General features: G+C 39.3%; 1 protein-coding gene across 1 annotated transcript in view; it reads left to right on the forward strand.

The window, feature by feature from the left end:
• Positions 1-18,795, forward strand: part of CDK14 (cyclin dependent kinase 14) — a 582,239-nt gene that overhangs the window by 439,683 nt on the left and 123,761 nt on the right. The window contains exon 12 of the mRNA XM_080818397.1: positions 8,581-8,629. Coding sequence (XP_080674523.1) covers positions 8,581-8,629 — 49 coding nt within the window. The remainder of the gene's footprint in view (positions 1-8,580; positions 8,630-18,795) is intronic.

The raw sequence follows: 18,795 nt of genomic DNA on the forward strand, positions 1-18,795 counted from the left end.
TAGATGGCGCCTGGGTGGCTTAGTCGTTAAGCATCTGCCTTCAGCTTGGGTCATGATTCCAGGGTCCTGGGATCAAGTTCCAAGTCGGGCTCCCTGCTCAGCGGGGTGTCTGCTTCTCCCTCTCCCACTCCCTTTCCTTCTGCCTGATGTTCCCCTGTTCATGCTCGCTCACTCTCTCTGTCAAATAAATAAATAAAATCTTTTTTAAAAAAAATTAAAATGCCCATTTAGGTCACTCTGCTTTTTTGGAGTTGAGAGATCTAACATCCCCATATTTTGGAACAAGTTTAGCCCTGTCCATCTGGGGTAAACTCTCCTCTTCTGTACAGGAATTGTGTTTTACTTATGTTTTAAAAACTATAAATAGGGGTGCCTGGGTGGCTCAGTGGGTTGAAGCCTCTGCCTTGAGCTCAGGTCATGATCCCAGGGTCCTGGGATTGAGCCCCATATCGGGCTCTCTGCTCAGCGGGGAACCTGCTTCCTCCTCTCTCTCTGCCTGCCTCTCTGCCTACTTGTGATCTCTATCAAATAAATAAATAAAATCTTAAAAAAAAAAAACTATAAATGGTTTAAATCCAGCTTATCTGTCTCATCAGACTATCAACTGAAGTGTTCACTGCTGGCTTGGCTTTCCTAATAGGAGACAGTGAAGGTTGCATAAAAATTCTTCTGCATACTTGTCAATATAGTTTTCTTATATTGATAACCCATTAGTATTGTTGCCATAATTTATTATAGGTTGCTTATGACCATATGTGTTTTGTGCACTGCTGTATATCCACAGTGCCTAGAACAGGGCCTGGCAAACAGTAGGCACATAATAAATATTTGTAGAATAAACATGAGAATGAAGGAATACTCCTAAAGGATTTAAGGATATTATACATTACATAAACAAGCAATAAGAGTGATTGTTTGAAATCTCACTAGCATGATCCATAACTGTGTTTGTTGTTGACCTTCTAAAGGACCAGAGCCCTTCTGCTTTACTGAAATAATCCTGAGAAGGGCCTCAGGGTCACCTCCCCTGCCAGGTGATACAATGACCACGGCTCTTTGCTGAAATTCTTACTACTTTTCTTACAAGCTCAGTAAGAAAGAGTAAATGTATTTGTTAAAATATAAAACAATTCTAAAAATTTTTAATTGTGAACGTTTGAATATATTGTTGAGAGGAGCTAATTATCAAGCACATCTAACATTTCCTGTGGCATTTTGGACATGCTCATTTTTATATTGATTTATTGACTTATGAAACACTTGTTTGGTGATATTATTTATGTTGGATGATATTAAGTCTGTTTACAAGAGATATGCTAAAGTCTTAGACTTAAAAGATCTCATCTCTGTTGCCACCCCTCCCAAAAAAGAAAGAAAAGCGATAGCTTACAAATCCTGATTTCACCTCTCAAGTCCTTCGAACATATTTGGGGTTTCTAATTTGTTGATTGATGTAACTGTTTACTCGTATGTTTTCCTGTTATTGAAGTTAGAAACACAGCAGTGTCCCATAAGATACAAGCCAAAAAAAAAAAAAAAAATTTTTGGTGAGAAGGAAATGAGGGGAATACAAATTAAAGTTATTTTCCTGATGGATCCAGGTCTTACCTATGAGCGAATGAGTACCTTCCAGTTTAGGTTTTCTCTTCCTGTGGGTTCCAGTCTGTTTTCCTAATGCCCGAAGCCACTGCGGTTATAGGTTTTTTAAGCTGAGTCACTAGAATGTGTACCATTGTTCTCCTCTTGTTTTCCTGCGGTATTTCAACGACCCGCAGCACACAAGCAGGGCAGTTTGAGGGAAAACCTTTCCAGTTCTCTGTCCTCCCACCCCCTCCCATGGCAGAGCGAGTGATTTCTTCTGTGCCGGCCCTCCTCCCTGGCCTCCCGCTGCGTGTGATCGTCCTCTGCAATGTCCCTGCAAGAAGAGAAGGTGAAAATCAGCCTGCAGGTTTAAATTAATTGCACTCCTCAGTTATGCTCAGAGTTTCGCCAGTTCTTTACATCACAACATTCTAAACTTCTAGTTTAAACATAATTGGAAAGAGAAAGCTGACATTAAAGTAGTTACTGACAGAGTAAACTTAACTAAAGCATAACAATGTAAAATACTCATATGCAAATAACTTGAATAATCTGATAAAGTCATTCATAGGCCCTTGAATATTTTATTAAAGATAACTGTTACTGGTTCAGAGCCCTGGGTTCCAGCACCTTTTTGTTTTTCAAACTTATGTGCTGAATCATACTGTGTTTGTTCTAATGGAACATCACTTTTATTCATAGTGGAAATCGCTTTTAAAATACAATTTTTTCATGGAGTTATAAATGTAATGCATGTTCCTGCCCCTCCCCCCCCCAAAATGGTAGAGCCTCCTCCATTTGAAATTGTGTACTTGGTGGTTAAGATCTGAAGGATGCTGGATACAAGAGAGCAGTGCCTGTGTTTTACTGGGGCTGGCTTCAGATATTTGAGTTTATCCTGTCTTCATTTGGAAAAGAAACAGATGCACTTAGTGGCTCTGCCTCCAGGCTCCCGAGGGATGGTGTCCGTATCCACACTGGCAGCACTCTTCACCCTGTATTTGTAATTCTGTATTTACATTTCGGTGCCACTGAACTATAACTGGGACTTTTACCCACTTCTCTGTGTCCAGTGCAGCTCCTGGCACCCCAGCAGGTGCCTAGGTCACATTTGCTAAAAGAATTCAGAGTTTACATGAGTAGTGATGGAAGGCAAACACAGGGAAACCTCATTCTTCCTTATTTTTTCTGACTTTCCTATGGCGTGTTTCAGTTTGGGCTTTTATGCACAGCTAAATTGGACATATTGTATTTCTGGGGAAAAAAATTCTATTAGCATATCCTGTCAAACTCTAAATAGAGGCAATTCTTAGAACTTATATTTATGTGCAGCCATTAATTGCCAAGAATAATAATTTACTTGTAAATGCAAGATTGTATTAATTTTATCTGTAATGGAATTCTTGTTCCTCCTGAAATCATAGCAAATTATTAAAATTGCTTTGTGGGGAGTACAAAGTTAAGGAGATCAAATTTGCTTTACAAGAACACTTGATGTAATTAATTTTTAAAATATATCTTGCTTTTTTAATACCAGACTTCAGATAATAATTTTTTTAAAGACCTTTATAAAAAGAACTGTTCCCCCCATTTCTCCTTTCTTTGTCAGTGAATCCTCCAACCTAGAATATGCCTTTAAGTTTCTACTCGACACCAGCTGGCTGAATTACGTTGTGACTGTATAATGCAGTCTAGTAGAGAGTAAACTCAGACATTCCATGTTCTTTTGAGACTTTTAATTCATAATTGTTGGTGAGCACTTTGACCCATAGCTTTAGAACAATGGCTCTTTGGAATCAGGCCTGATCTTCGGCAAATGCATGCCATTAGAGCATAATGACTAGTTTCTGCCCTGATTGGTCAGAGTCCATGCCTGGCAGGTTCTTAAATATTTTAACAATTATCCCAGCTTGAGTAGTGACTCTGAAGCTCCATAAAAACCTTCAGTACTTTCTGAATCATCTTGGAAAGATTCACGTATTCTTGGCATGACAGCTGAGTTCAGTATGAAATTCTCAATCTTGGGAACTTGGGAATTAGAGATCCGTAAACCCTCTGTTCCTCATCTTAATGCCTACCTTTCTGTCATAGCCTATATCCAATCCATCAGTAAATCTATTGCTCTGCCTTTTAACAAGCTGCGGACGGACTGACCCCTTCTCACTGCAGTCACTGTTTCTCGGGCCCAGAGTATATCATCTCCCTCTCGTACAGTTGTAAAAATAATTTGCTTGATCTCCCGGTTCTGTCCTTGCTCCTGAAAGTGTGTTCTTGAAACAGAAGGCAAAATGTGTGGATGGTGAGTTACAGGCCATAGGGGCTCCATATGAGCCCGTCTTCTGCCCTGTGCCCCTTCTCTGTCTCAGCCTCCACTTCTCTCTCCCGGGCTTTCTGTCTGCTCCAGCCACCCTGTCCTTTAGGCTCACTCCAGTCTTGCATGTTCTACTGGAATATGAGCTCCCTGCCTGCATGAAGGGTTTCTGTGTGATTCCCTTCTGTGTAGCCTCAGCCACCAGGAAGGACACCTGGCACATAGTAGTTGCTTAATAAATAGTAGTTGAACCAATGAATCATTGCACAGTATTTCCAGTCACTCTGTTTGGATAAAGACTGTGTTTAGAAATGGGAAATTGAGCAGGTTCTTAAATTTCTTTTTGTTCTTTCTATCTAATGGTATTCTTCCACAGAAAATATACCATAACAAAAGCAATACCAGTCATTTAGATTCTCTCTTTTAAAAGCTTGTCCTTAAAAGCAGACAACACTGAAAAGAGACACCAACCAATATTAAGCAATACTTAAGCCTTTAAGTATGAAATTTTTAAAAAGAATCAAGATTAATATGAACAAGATGCCATTTAATTTTATTGGAGGACATACACACAAATCCTTTCTGAATGGAAAGACACACCAAAAGGTTATGTACAAAGATTTTACATCATTCTTTTCAGATAAGTAGATATTTTAATGACACTCCAACCAGATTTCCAGTGGGAACTTTATTTTGTTGACTGACTGTTTTGTTTGAAACTCACCTTCCCTCATCACTTAATCTAAAGTATTCCTCTCATACTGGTCTGTCTACATTATATCTCCTTGTTTTATTTTGCTAGAACACTTTTTTTGCCCACCTTATATTGAGATAGAATAGACATATAACAGTGTGTAAGTGTAAGGTGAACAACAGAGTGATTTTATGTATGTCTATGTTTACATATATATATATATATATATATATATATATATATAACAAAATGATACCACAGTAAGTTTAGTTAACACACGCATCACATCATGTGATTACAATTTTTATGTGTCTGTGGTGAGAACTTTGAAGATCTACTCTCTTAGCAACTTTCAAATATACAGTGCGATATTGTTAACTAAAGTCACTATGCTTTACATTACCTCCCCAGAATTGATCCATTTTATAACTAGAAATTTATATCCTGTGATTGCTTTTCATCCATTTCTCTATCTCCCCATCCCCTGCCCCTGGCAACCATTAATCTGTTCCCTGCTTTTGTTGAGTTCAAGTTTTTTTAGATTCCACATACAAATGAGATCATACAGTGTTTATCTTTCTTTGACTTATTTCACTTAGCATAATGCCCTCAATGGGCACAATGCCCACATTGTTGCAAATATCAGGATTTCCTTATTTTTTACGGCTGAATACTGTCCCTTACATATATACACTACATTTTTTTCACTCATTTCATCCATCAGTGGACACTTTGGTTGTTCCCATATCTTGGCTATTGTAAGTAGTGTCGAGGTGAACATAAGGCTGCAGAAATCTCTTCAAGTTAGTGATTTAATTTCCACCAGAAATTAAATATCCTCCTATGGAATTGTTGGATCATATGATAGTTGTATTTTTAATTTTTTGAGAAACCTTCCTACAGTTTTCCATAGTGGCTGTACCAATTTACAGTCCCACCAATAATGTATAAACATTCCCCTTTCTCCACTTTCTTGCCAGCACTTGTTATCTTGTCTTTTTGATACTAGCCATTCTGACAGGTGTGAAGTAACATCTCACTGTGGTTTTGATGGTTTTAATCTGATAACTAGTGATGTTGAGCACCTTCTCATGTACTTGTTGGCCAGTTGAATATCTTCCTTGGGAAAATGTCTGTTCAGGTCCTATGCCCACTTCTTAATTATATTATTTGATTTTTTTGCTATTGAGTTTTATGAGTTCTTTATATATTTTGGATATTAACCCCTTACCAGATAGGTGGTTTGCAAATATTTTTCTCCCATTCCATAGGTTGACTTTTCATTTTGTTGATGGTTTCTTTTGCTGTGCAGAAGCTTTTAGTTTGTTGTGGTCTCACCTGTTTGTTTTTGCTTTTACTGCTTGTGCTTTGGGTGTTGTATCCATAAAATCCATAAAAATGGTCTTGCCAAGACCAGTGTCAAGAATCTTTTTCCACCTCTGTTTTTGTCTGTGTTTTCAGGTCTTATATTTAAGTCTTTAATCCTTTTGGAGTTAATTTTTCTTCCTGGTTTAAAATAGGAGTCCAGTTTCATTTTTTTGTTTGTTTTCCCACCATGTATGGAAGAGATTATTTTTCCTCCATTGAGTATTTTGGCTTCCTTGTCAAACATTAGTTGGCCTAAACTCATGCCTGAGTTTAATTCTGGGCTTTCACTTTTGTTCTATTAGTCTGTGTGTCTGTTTTTATGCTAGTACCGGATTGTTTAGATTGCTATAACTTTTTGAAAGATAGTTTGAAATCAGGAATGGTAATGCCCCTAGCTTTGTTCTTCTTTCTCAAGATTGCTTTGGCCATTTAGGGTCTTCTGTGGTTCCATACACATTTTAGGATTGTTTTGTTCTTGTTTGTATAAATACAAAAAAAATGCCATTGAAATCTCAATAGGGATTGTATTAGGTCTATAGATGATGTTGGGTAGTATGAAGATTTTACTATATTAATTCTTCCAATCCATGAACACAGGATTCCTTTCCATTTATTTGTGTCTTCAATTTCTTTCATCAGTGTCTTAATAATTTTCAATATACAGATTTTTTATCTCCTTGGTTAAATTTATTCCTAGGCATTTCATTATTTTTGATGCTTTATAAATGGAATTTTTCCTTTATTTCTTTTTTACATTATTCAGTGTTAACATAGAGAAACACAACTGACTTTTATATATTGACTTTGTATTCTGTAGCTGGGCTGAATTTGGCACCAATTGTATTTTGGTGGAGATACTCTGTATATAAGATCATGTCGTCTGCAAACAAAGACAGTTTTATCTCTTCCTTTCCAATTCAGATACCTTTTATTTATTTTTCTTTCTTCCTTCCTTTTTTTTTTTTCCTTGATTGCTCAGGCTCAGACTTTAGTAGCATGTTGTTGAATAGAGAGTCAGGGCGCCTGGGTAGCTCAGTGGGTTAAAGCCTCCTGCCTTCAGCTCAGGTCATGATCTCAGGGTCCTGGGATCGAGCCCCGGGTCGCGTCGGGCTGTCTGCTCAGCAGGGAGCCTGCTTCCCTTCCTCTCTGCCTACCTCTATGCCTACTTGTGATCTCTGTCAAATGAATAAATAAAATCTTAAAAAAAATGCTGAGAGTGGGCACCCTTGTCTTGTTCCTGATATTAGAGAAAAAGCCTTCTGCCTTTCATAATTGAGTATGGTATTGGCTGTGGGCTTGTCATGTATATGCTTTTCTGCATTGGGTACATTCCTTCTATACCCAGTTTGTTAAGGGTTTTTATCATGAATGGATGCTAAATTTTGTCAAATGCTTTTTCTGCATCTCTTAAGATAATCATGTGATTTTTGTTTTTTAGTCTATTAATGTGATGTATCACATTTATTGATTTGCATATGTTAAACCATCCTTGCATTCCAGGGATGCATACTATAAAGAGACATCATTTTTTTATTGCTGGAAAATGAAAAGTAATCTGTCAGCATCTATTAAAATGTAAAATGTGCATACCATTTACCAAGCAGTTCAACATGGAAAAATCTGTCCAATAGAAACAAAGGCATTAGTATACAGAGATAGATGTGCAAGGATATTTATTGAAGCATTGTTTTTAAGGGAAAAGGAACTGGAAGCGATCTCAGTTGTCATCAGTAGGAAAGAGTCTAAATAACTATGATACTTCTAGTCTATGGAATATTATACAGTCTTAAAACAATTGTTACATCTATTTTCTTGCTTTGAAGGACTGTCTTCTGTATACTAAAAAGATTTCAGACTGTTTATTGTACAATCCGTCTTTAAAAATTAAAATAGTATCTACACATGTATATATGGGTGGGCTTGTTTTGTAAACATAAAGAAATATGTGGAAAGAGACATACCCTAGACATTAACAATTGCTGTGTCTTCAGGAGTCAAAAATAGAGAGCAGGGGAGGAGATTTTTAACATCTGTTCTGTGCTGCTTTATTGTTTAACTTGGTAAAACCAACATCTTAATTTTTAAAATATAATAAAGATGACTTAATAAAAAACGTAAATGTACATTAGAGGACATTAATAGTTTGGCTTTGAGCCAAACCAAGTAAATGTAAGAAAGAAAATGTAAATACTAAATAGTGTAAGAAAGGAGAACCACTGTTACTGTATTGGATCAGAGATATCTTCATAGTGAAGGCAGCAGCGCTCACTTCACCGATGTGTCAATGTTCTTCAGTAGACTTACAGTTTGGAGGTTTGGAATTTGTGTTTCTTTTTTCTACCCGATTAAAACTTAGTTATTCTAAGAAATAATTACTAGAAAACCAGATTATGAAATAAATCACCATAACAAAAGAAAACAATGCTTCCTTATTTAAAATGTTATGATCTTCCTGTTTTATTCTTTGTAACTGCCCGATCTAAAGGTGAAGTGTACCATGGCCAGCATAACCGTAGCTAAGTCAAACACTGTCTTTTTAAAAGTTGAGGGTTTTTTTTTTTTAAACATACTTGTAATGTATACATTTGAGACAAAGGTTGCTTATCATTTTTCTTTTTTATTTCAGAACGCTTTACCCTGTACAGCTCTAAAAACCTTAGGCAAGCATGGAATAAGTAAGTCTTTATACAGTTTGTGCTTGTTCTCGCTCTCTTTTTCTTTTCTCTCTCAGTCTTTCTCTCAATTCTTAAAACTCTCCAAATATGTTTGTCTTGACATTTTTCATTTGCTCATCCAAGTATCCATGCATACATTCATTTAACCATTAAATAGTCGGTAAGCCCTAACTGTGCACCAGCCACCATGTTCACCCTAAGCCGATGCTGTTATATATGAGTTTGGGTTCTTAGAGCAACGTGGCATTGCTTGAGAATTCTAAATCCTAAAATTCATTATGCTTAATCTTCTCATAACTGAATTCCAAGAGATGTTTTCGCAATAGCAAAATAGTATCTAAGTACAGTGTAATGACTGATTCTAATCTAAATAATGCGAGTGACAAACTTGGAGCTAGATAAAATTGATCTTTCAGATTTTTTCAGTTTACCTATTGTTCTCCTAAGCCTTGTTGGAAAGTGAAGTATGTGTATCACTTGAAATATATGTGATCTGTTTTTTTAATTTCTGTTCTCTCATCTGATCTCATTGAAATAATTTTATTTATTGGTTTTGAAATTTGATGAAATCTGAAGATCTGGGTTTCTCAAGTTATTCAGAGATCTTTTATTGCAAGCCAACGTGTTAATAAATCATTGAAAGTTGGAAAGCAGAGTGATTGAGTCACTCTCATTAGTTGTGGAGATCATATTTCAAGCATGATGCTGGGAAAAAGGTAACTGGGACTGCTTTGATTTAAAAAAAATTAATTTGTCATTAACAGAATTTTGTCTGTGGGGAATTTAGTGTTATTGCCTCGGTTTTTACTGTTACGACATGTTTCATTTTAGACACCATCAATTATAAAAACAAAAAAGAAGGAAAAAAACCTTTTTATAATAAAAATGTTGTCAGTAGATCCAGTAGACAACTTATTGTGAGGAACTCATGAAGTGAGTACTTTAAACTCTGCAGTGGTTTATTTGGAAGATTTGGCAGTTTATTTTGATTAAATTCATCCTTAGAAGAGCACTGGGATAACTATTTTCGTCTAACACAAGGCTTTGCATTTGGCCATTTGAAGAATCCGTTCTTAATGTCTAGAGTCTCCTCTGGGAGGCATGCCCTCTGTTGGGAACATTCTGTGCCTGTTCCTCCACTCTTGTTCCCTTCACCCTCCCCCTCTTCACTGGTCATCAGTCTAACAATTTAATTAAGTGCTTTCATACACCAGGTACCACATATAGTATACAGTTCCTACCTTAATGAAATGACCAAACACATTCTCTCATGATTGCTCAAGAAGGTTTGTCCAACCAGGTAACCGTCTTAGGAGACAGTTCTTTATAAAGCAGTTGAATTTCTAACCCCACCTTTGAAGTCACAGGAACATCTGGCAGATCAACACAGAGCATTTGTGGAGAACAGCCATTTCCTTCCTTCAGAGGGGCCGAGCTATAGTGACCTCTAAATTGCCCAGGAAAATAAATGGCAGTCCTTATCCACTTAGAGTAGTCAACAACAAAAAAATGGGAGATGGGTGTGTGTAGATGATGGTGAATGATATTTCTTCCACTGTCCTCTTATGGATATGACCCCACTTTGTGTACACCTGGCCCACTCCAGCTGTTCATATCTGTAGCTTGTATTCAGTACCACCCGCTACCGCAAGCTCTCAAGCACACGGGCCCTGATGAATGAATGGCGTTTCTCAACCAGCCATTCCACCATGACAGGTGGGATGCCCCAGGGAAACGAGGTTGCCTCATGTCTTTCTAAAAGAAAAGCAAAATTGGAATAGTACTCACGCATTGCTTGAATTCTGACTTGCTTGCTTCTGACAAGCTTGCTTCATTCTGACCACCTAAGACCCCATGCTTACTTTGCTCTGAGAGGTATTAATCATGTTACAACAAGAGTAGTTAATTTCATTGATGAAAATCAGGATGTACAGTCCTCTGGTATTGATGTTTTAGAAATTTTTAAAACTGTGTGCATTATGCACAATGTCCAGATTTTTTTAAAAAGATGCTAAGTGTCAGTAAATATGCTTTGATTTTAGAGGGCAAATAAGAATTCTTCAGAATATGATTTTTCGCAAAATAATAACATAGTTTTCTCCTTAAGATGTATCTTCAGAGATATTTATTACTTGCATTTTCTATGAACATAGGATTTACAATTTTTCTACCAAAATCAAGGTCTAAAATACTAAAGGAAATCCTACATTTTCATGTAAAGTATTTTTTTAAAAAATGTTTTTATTTATTTATTTATTTGACAGAGAGAGAGAGAGATCACAAGTAGGCAGAGAGGCAGGCAGAGAGAGAGGAGGAAGCAGGCTCCCTGCTGAGCAGAGAGCCCAATGTGGGGCTCAATCCCAGGACCCTGGGATCATGACCTGAGCCGAAGGCAGAGGCTTTAACCCACTGAGCCACCCAGGCGCCCCTCATGTAAAGTATTTTTAATGAACTGGTAGAACTGTGGTTTATGTCTTTCTTTTAATCCGTAACATCACATGTGCTTTAAAAAAAAATTAGAATTAGGGACTCCTGGGATTGAGTCCCACATCAGGCTCCTTGCTCAGAGGAGAGCCTGCTTCTCCCCTTGCTTGTGTGCTCTCTCTCTCTCTTTGACAAAAAAATAATTTTTTTTTTAAATTAGAGTTAATTCAAAAGCATCTAATAAACTGGGTCTTACCCTTAGATTGCTTTTAAAGCATTTTAGCAAAAATATTAAAAGCTGAACTTGAGTTAAAATTTTTAAATTATAAACATAACCTGTTCGGAACCATGCTACTTTTTAAGCTCCTGTAAGTCTTATTTTTTGTTGCCTTAAGGGTTTATCTCAAAAAACACGAAGTAATAAAAAATCACTAAAAATATTATAAAAATACTACTTTCTGGCATCCCAGTGTTATATACTGAATCCTTAGAGCCAAGCCATAGCCTCTAACCCATTAAAACCCAATGAAATTTAGAGAAAACCGAGAATTCAGAGACCCTAATTATATTATTGATCCCTCCTCCAAATGGACTTGTGACTTTGCAGCCATCGACATTTCAACATCTGTCACTTTGGAGGGAGGTCAAGGTTCAGAAGAACTGCATTTAAAGACTATTAAGCAAGTGCTGGCCAACTCCATCACTGCTAACTAATTTGCTTGTCTACAAGCACAATTGTGAAACTGGAGCAGTTGGTAAATTCTCTTGTACAGCAGTAATAGGTTCAAAATAAAGTGAACTAATTTGCAAGAACTAATTTGAATTCAATTTAGGTGGGTTAATATAAGATGGGTAGGTTAATAAAAAGGAAGTCACTGTTCCAAATTAAGTAGGGATATCTTTTAAAAAATATGTATTAACTCAGCTATTAAAGCTAGGTGATGTGTTAACCTACCTAAAAGAGCCAGAATTTCTTGAGCAGTCTCTTTGAACAGCTGTAACAAGTGACCCAGTTTATTGGGGGGGGGGCCAAGTCTGCCCTAGGTAACTCCAATACAATTCCCTCCTGACTTCATTTAAACCAGTAACCATGGGCATAATTTTATCCTTTGAAGGGTTTTTTAGTATTCTGGGGAGACAAAGCAGTGATGGGAGAAAAATATCAAAAGATCTTGCAGATATCTAAACTCAAAAGGATAATATAAAGAAGAAGTCTTAATTATAGGATTGAGAATAATAAATAACTATTAATAAAGAAAAGAAAGCCCTTTTATTCCCTCATGCTGGACATGCATGATTTGTGTGGGCTCTTCCTGCTTAAAGGAGATTTTGGATTAAAGGGAGACACATCTTAATTTTATAAATACATGTACTGTTTTCTCACTGCCTTCAAAAACATTCCGCTTTATTTCACTGGAGTTATAAAGACTCTCCCTATTTTTCTTCCAAATCTCTCTATTTATAGTTGTCTGACATGGGCATGTATATGCAATCAACCAAGAATTTCAGCCACTTAAAAGATCTTTTATTATTTTGGCTGGAGAAGCAAGCCTTAGTGTACGCTCTCCAGCACTGGTTAGGGTAGGATTCCAGGAACACATTTGCTTGTTTTGGAACTTTTTAACAGCTGAACAATTTGGGGGGGTTTGGAAAAGGAGCAAAAAGAGAACCAAGGATAAACCACAAAGCCACAGAGGGCAGATTTGGAAAATACAACTCGTGGCAGATAAAGCAGTACGTGTCCACAGACTTGACTAGGTGGAGGCCAGCCTTGCCCTGCTTTCTCCATCCACGTGCTCTGCTTCAGCTTATAATCCTTCCAGTTAGGTAAGTCCGACCGAATTTCTCCTAAGAATTGAAAGCATCACTTCTTTAAAATGTGTAGTAAGTACAGAGACATTGCCATGAAGCTCCTTCAATGGAAATGCAAGAATAGAGAAGAAGACATTAACCTGCATGTGTTTGAATGCACCAGCAGTCACAAACCCAAATTCAGAAGATTTAAGTTTTCTAACTTCGCATTCTTGCACTTTCCTTGAAAGGGTTCTTGAATTCCATGCTTAATTTTCAGAACGTATTTTAAAGATGACCTGCTCGGTTGTTGCGGTACATGTGCATAAAACATAATGTATTTAAAATAATTTTTAAAGAAATAATAACACACCTCATTCTATATTTATGCTGCCGAGTCCCTATTTTTCTTGTTGTCCTATCTGATTGAATTCCATTAAATTTAAATCAGTGCCTCCTCAGGAAACCGAAAGGTCCTGTCTTTCTACTCTGCCTTATTGTTCCAAGTCGATCTAAAATTTTCTAAGGTAATAATAATACACTGCAAAGAAAGGACTGTCCCTTTCTATATTAGTTTAGAGAAGTGAAAGGAGCGTAAGAACAGCTGTTGGCACTAGGGGGCGCAGTTGAGCCAAAGTTTTAACTCCTCTTCCACTTCCACATTTTTTTTTCATTGTTGATCATTTTTGTTATAATTCTATTTACTTCAAAGTAACAGTTTTAATTTATTTAGTGCCTGGAGATTTCTTCTTGCAATATTTTCAAAGAAATTACTCTGTACATCATCAATGCACTTTTTTAGGCTTGGGTTTATTGGGGTGACACGCTGTAAAGCAGACATTTTGAAATTCCGTTCTCTTCACTCCAGGATAAGCTGAAGCTGCAATCCTCTGCTGCTTGGCTTGCGGATGTGAGCCCAGCATCAGGACGCTACCCGGGGTGCAATTCTTTATGACAGCCTTGGAAACGGATGGATGCTCAGATCCAAGCGGGTCTCTGTCCAGATCTCGGATACCCGCACGTAGTGTTGTTGGGAGGCCCCAGAGTTGCAGTTCAGAGAAATTGCTGGGGACATTCCTCTTCACAGGAATGAATCACTGGTTCAGGTTCTGAAAGGATAATGTAGGTGTGGTGTTTACTCACTCTTAAGCCCCTTGCTACCTGCCAGGGAGCAGTTCTGAAAAATTGCAGACTGGATTTTTCAGAGGGGAAAGAGGCGGTCCAGGCTCTGGTGGGAGCCTCAAGGAAGACGGAATCAAGGGCTGTCCAAAGATATGGGTCGGGCATCCACTAGAAGGACACGGAGAAAACTAACCAAGGGAAGGTTGGCAAGTTTGCCGGAGGCTCAGACCTGGCTACTAATAGTAGCAGTGGTGTAAATATGATAACAGATGAAACATACCTCGTCAGAGGCCTCGTGTACCCTCCTTGCCCCGCAGTCAGAGCTGTGATGGGGTAGCCGTGGTAATTAACACTTGGGCAGCCTTTGGCAATGTAGAATTTGCTTTCTTGTACGTTACCACATCTCGTGTGTTTCTTAAAACAGTCTTGGGAAGTAGTCAGGATACGTACCATCATCTCTATTTTATAGCTTAAAAAAAAAAACAAAACAAAACCACGCTCGGTGAGGTCAATGCTGTTGAAAATTGCAGCTCAGAATGTATGCTGCCAAAATGAATCTTAGGAGAGAAATACCAATTTTAAAACCCCGATATTCAAATGAATAGGTATCTGATTTTCTGTTCTCCCTACAGCCCTCACTGGGGAGATCTCTTCTGGGAAGTGATGTCATTTATTCCCAGCCTAGGTTTCTTAGCAGCAGGAGAGCTGTGATGGAGTAGAAACCTGACTTCTGTGCTGGGGAAAGGGTTTGCAGCAGGCCGACCACACACATCAGCTCAGGCCTCCCCTGTGCAGCTGCTGGATGAGGTACCATTGGGATAAAGGCCAGTTTGCAACAGTCGAAGTGCTAGAGGTGACAGGCCTCCTGGCCACCCATCCAGACCCTGCTGGTGAGCTCTGTACCCTATCCCACACAGCTCCCATTGCCCCCAGGAAATTACCCTCTGTCATTCTGTGCCATCGAGAGATTTCTTGTCCGTATCTTTCTTGTGGTAGCAAAGAATTCGCTATTATTAATAACCCCTGGTGATGGCCAAGGGCAAACCCCGTGCTGTTTGTTATCTGCTGAGCACAAGGGGGGGGGGGTTGTTTGTTTGTTTCCCTTCTGATAGAAAATATCCATCTTCTCTCTTACTAATTGGCAGTACGTGCCAGGCTTGAGAGCTGGCAACAGCCATTGTTTTTCATCCTTTCAGATGATGTGTTGGATTCCTCACCCCAAAGTACATGCTTATGGTGCAGCTAATACCTTCCTTCTGCTGTCCAGCTCATTAAGGAATAAACTCCAGCCATGCTTCTGAAGTGGCACCGAGCGTCCTGCAGCAGCTGTGGAAGCCGTACGACTGAGAGAACTAGGCTTTCTTGCACTGTTTCCCACAACAGATTCTAGAAGGGTATGCAAGCTAAAGAAGTTCTTCTGCCTCTCCAAAATATAAAACAGGGTGTTTGTGTTCTGTGGCTGCCCTGACAAATCACCACAGGTGTATTGGTGAAATACCACTGAGGTATTGTCGCAGAGTTCTTGGAGCTGGAGCCTCAGTGGGGCCAGCTGGTTTCTTTGTTCTGGGCCTCCCAAGGCAGAAATCAAGTATCAGCAGGGCCAGGCCTTATCTGGAGGCTCTGATGGAAATCTCTTTCTGGGCTCATTCAGGCGGTGGGTCGGCAGAATTCAGTCCCATGTGGTCCCTAGCCAAGCCTCCTTTTCTTTAACCAGTTGTCAGCAGGGAGTCTCACCCAGCAAAGGCCACCTCTTTCCTCATCATGCAGCCCCCTCCCCCGTCCAGCCAGCATCAGTGAAGGGAGCCTTTCTCACTGCCTCATTGCTCTCTCACTTCCCCTCCTGCCCTATCCCTTCTGCCTCCAGTAGGAGAAAGTTCTCTGCTTCCAAAGGCTTACCTGCATAATCCAGGTTAATCTCTCTGTTTTAAGGTCTGCAACATTAATTATGTCTGCAGAGTCCCTTTTGCCACAGAAGGCAACACATTCACAAGCTTCAGGGATTAGTGAGTGGACATCTTGGGGGCCCATTCGGCTTTCCATAAGTGGTTACTGGGGTTCCCTACTCAGCGATGAGGCATGCATGGGGTAAGACAGAGCAGAGGGGGCCATCCCAGTCCTTGCCAGCTCAGACACATCTGGTTCATCTGATCTCTGACCCATCTGGTGACAAGTACAGGCCTCTGACTCCGGCGGTTCCGTGTTACCTAGTTCCCACTGGTTCCTCAAATTTATGTGTAAGGAAGAAATACCGCCCCCCCCCTTAGAGGGGTAAAAACGGATTGTTCTCCAGAAAGTTCATAGCCTCTGAGATCACGAAAACTGACCTAAGGTTTCCTTCTCCTCTAGACCAGTGCTGTCCAATAGAACCTTCTTCATTGATGAAAATCTTTTCCATCTGCACTGCCCAGTGCAGCAGCCACTAGCATCCTACGACTGTTGAGTACCTGACATTCGGCTAACGTGACTTAGGAACTGAATTTTTAAGTTTATTTAAACTTAATTAATTTAAGAGTTAATTTAAATGTGAATAGCCATACATTGCTACCATACTGGGCAGCACAGCTGTAGGGGAACATGAAAACTCTTCACTTATCTTAAGTGCCACCCAGCGTGGTAGAGGCATGGATGTCTGATGCTGTGAAAACTCCGTGCATTCGAGCTCTTGGCATTTTGTGCTCCAGTGTCCAGAGATCTTCCTTATATTTTTGCTTCTCACCCTTGTCTTTTATTTGTAAACACTGAGAAGAAAATAGCTCTGGAGGCCCCAATAAATGTAATAAATCTTCAGAGGAACTCGTGGAAGTATCAAAGAAGAGCATGCAGACATCCCTTCCCCTCCTCCTCCCCTCGAGAAGCCATGCTGTTCCCTCCTGAGGGGCGCTGCCTGTTGCAAGCGCCTCTGTTCCTTTCTCCTGTTCGTGTTCTCGCTCTCTTTTCTGTTGGGAACTGCTAGGGGTTAGACACACAGCTCTCTCCCCTTTTTGAACTCCCTCAAAAATTCACCTCTCTGCTGTTGTTCCCGGCCCCCTTGATCTACCCTAACTCTACTCAGAAAATATCATAAAGGCTCAGCTTCCTCTTCGCCACATATGAGATGCTGTTGAGAGGGCTCCATTTTTCTAAGTAAGCCTCCCATGGACCCCTGTGGGTACATATGTTAATTATTCAGTTTCAGAACTTGAAAATTACCACATTTTAGAAAGTGAAACATAAACAGAAATGCAGTTTTTACTGCTCTTTATTTATTAGGGAAAAAACTGGATATGAAAAAAACTCAACATTTATTATTTTATCATTTTCTTTGAAGAAAATGTTTATGAACTTAGTGAACTGTCAGCCTCAAAATTGAGATGAACATAAGAAGTCACTGGAGAAAGAGATGATTTTAACAACGTTATCTTCTATCACCCACTCCACACTTTGGTTGATTATACTAGGGCCTCCCTTGTCATATGGGGAGACTTTGTATAAAACTGAGCGGAACTTCCACCCACTGTGAAGATACAGCTCTTAGACTGTTTATGTTGATAAGTACACCCGGTATCTGCTGTGTAGACAGTAGTCTGTTGACCTTGTAAGAATACACAGCCAATAGATACAGTTGATGTGAACCAAGAAGGAAGGGTGCAAAAGCTCAATTGGCACAAATGGCAAGAAAATGCCTGAAGTCGGCATCATTTGGTATCATAGGGGCCAAGTTCCAATCCCAGATCAGCGACTCAACGGCATGATGTTCCAGAAGCTCCCTAATCAACCTGAACCCCAGCTTCTCAGTCTTTAAACTCTTAGCAGGATTGTTGTGAGGATTGAATAAAGTATGGGTGTAAATGATGGGGCACCGTTGGCCAGCGTTAGCTTACCTCCCTCCTCTTTTTCAGCACAGCTTGTCCTACCCTGCCTGGCAGGGCATTTCATTCAGTTTCCAATAAGCAGCGGTCCTTAAACATGAATCCCAGTGCTATACGGGGCCCCCAGACATCTGGACTACTGCTTCTACCTTCCAAGGAGCACACACTGAACTGCTTGGTCACCAGATCATTTTTTAAAATACTTCTCGTGTAGAAATAAGATTCCCTCATTCCCAGCAGTTCCTTCCTAGGAGTGATATGTTAACAAATAGCATTGTACATAATTAATGTAAAACTGTGATTTATCCTAAGTCTTGGAACACATCTACTAGACAGTTTTCCTAATTAGACTGAAAGAAACCCATAGACACTTATCAAGTTCAAAGCATCTGTGAGACCTTTCCTGTCGTGCTCTTCATACATGAACTGATGGGTAAGACTAATCCAGCTGGGCTAGGACCGGATGTCCACTTGATCCAGGGGTTTCAGTGGTGAGACCAAAAGGAGTTACTCTTGCTGTCTGGGGACTTTTCAGTGGCACAAGTGAATGACTTCTCACTAGAAACACCATGAAGGCTGGAAGCATGGCCTTAAGTTGCTACCTATCATGGGGGACAAAGGTAACTTGGCATTTTTCTTTGAGACATTGAGCCACATCTATACCCTAAAGCACTAATCACATGTTACCTTGTTATAGTCATCGTGGGAGTGACTTTAACAATAGATTTCATTATGTCTTTAACAACAAAGATACATTAAAACGCCATAAACAGACATGCATACAACCCCCAAGTCAATTATTGTTTGTTTTACCTAAAAGAGCATGTTTAGATCATTCAGACATTTTGGAGAATCTAGTGGTGATTTACAATTGAAGTCTCATGTGTGTGGATGTCCTTACTCAGACTGTCAACGACATACAAGTGAATAGAAATGTACACAAAGGGATCAATATTCTGCCCCGTGTTGCATTGTTACATA

This window comes from Martes martes (genome assembly GCF_963455335.1).
Source record: "Martes martes genome assembly, chromosome: 11".
Taxonomy (NCBI): domain Eukaryota; kingdom Metazoa; phylum Chordata; class Mammalia; order Carnivora; family Mustelidae; genus Martes; species Martes martes.